Below are 851 nucleotides of genomic sequence, written 5' to 3'. Positions count from 1 at the left end.
AGCCCTCTCGATGAGGTCTGCCAGCTCATAACTTAGTCTATTTTCAATCTGCATCCCCTCCCTTACTAAGGATATTTGTAACAATCTGTAAGACTAACCTTCAAAGCATCTTAGAAAAATTCAAACAAAAAAACCCAATTAGGAAAAGGCCATAGCCTTTTATCCCACTATGGACTATGGCACCTACGCCCCACCTTAAGTGAGGACCTATTCAGAGTGGTGTGGTGTAAGGAGGAATCAAGGGCTGTGGTGTAAGGAGGAATTAAAATACACACCAACTCTTCCAGCCCTTCTCATGCATAAAGGAAGAGTACAGAAGCTCTGCGAAGTCTTGGCAACAGATGCCCACACAAGGGGCAGGAGAGTAGTCTCCACTGGACAGTTTTGATAGACAAGGTCTTCCCTCTCACCTGCCCGTTGCAGTCACAGGGTTCACTGAAGCTGACATATTCCTCCTCTCTACTGTACATTCCCAGGCCAACCTTGGTTGGCTTTTGCTCAGAGTCCAGCTGGAATTTCATCTTGGCCAAATTGTCAAAGAGTTTGGAAAGATGATGTTGCACCTGCAAAAGGAATTGTATAAATAAAGCGACTGAGACAAGACAAGCAGAATGGAGATCACCATACATGTCACAGGCACAATCATGTTCACAAAGCGTGATCTTGGACACCTTGGTAGCACCATATCTTCTCATATATGGCCAGAATACTGCCAATGCAAGCCTCTTGCTGTCTCTCCCAATACTTCCACCTACTTCTACGTAACTTAGAAAACAGATATACCTTAATAAGCCATATTTCCCCATTGGGAAATCTCCCATGCAGGGCAAAAGCACAGAAAACATTCAAAC

At 44.3% G+C, this 851-nt stretch overlaps 1 protein-coding gene across 1 annotated transcript in view; it reads right to left on the bottom strand.

The window, feature by feature from the left end:
- Window positions 1-410: 410 nt before the first annotated feature.
- Window positions 411-851, bottom strand: part of LOC104617484 (dynein heavy chain 9, axonemal-like) — a gene marked incomplete at both ends in the record, with an annotated part of 34,667 nt that continues 34,226 nt past the window's right edge. Inside the window, one exon of the mRNA XM_010282818.1 lies at window positions 411-563. Within this exon, the coding sequence (XP_010281120.1) occupies window positions 411-563 (153 nt within the window). The remainder of the gene's footprint in view (window positions 564-851) is intronic.

The sequence above is a fragment of the Phaethon lepturus genome, unplaced genomic scaffold, assembly GCF_000687285.1.
Source record: "Phaethon lepturus isolate BGI_N335 unplaced genomic scaffold, ASM68728v1 scaffold12532, whole genome shotgun sequence".
NCBI classification, from domain to species: domain Eukaryota; kingdom Metazoa; phylum Chordata; class Aves; order Phaethontiformes; family Phaethontidae; genus Phaethon; species Phaethon lepturus.
This window is presented reverse-complemented; position numbering and strand designations above follow the sequence as displayed.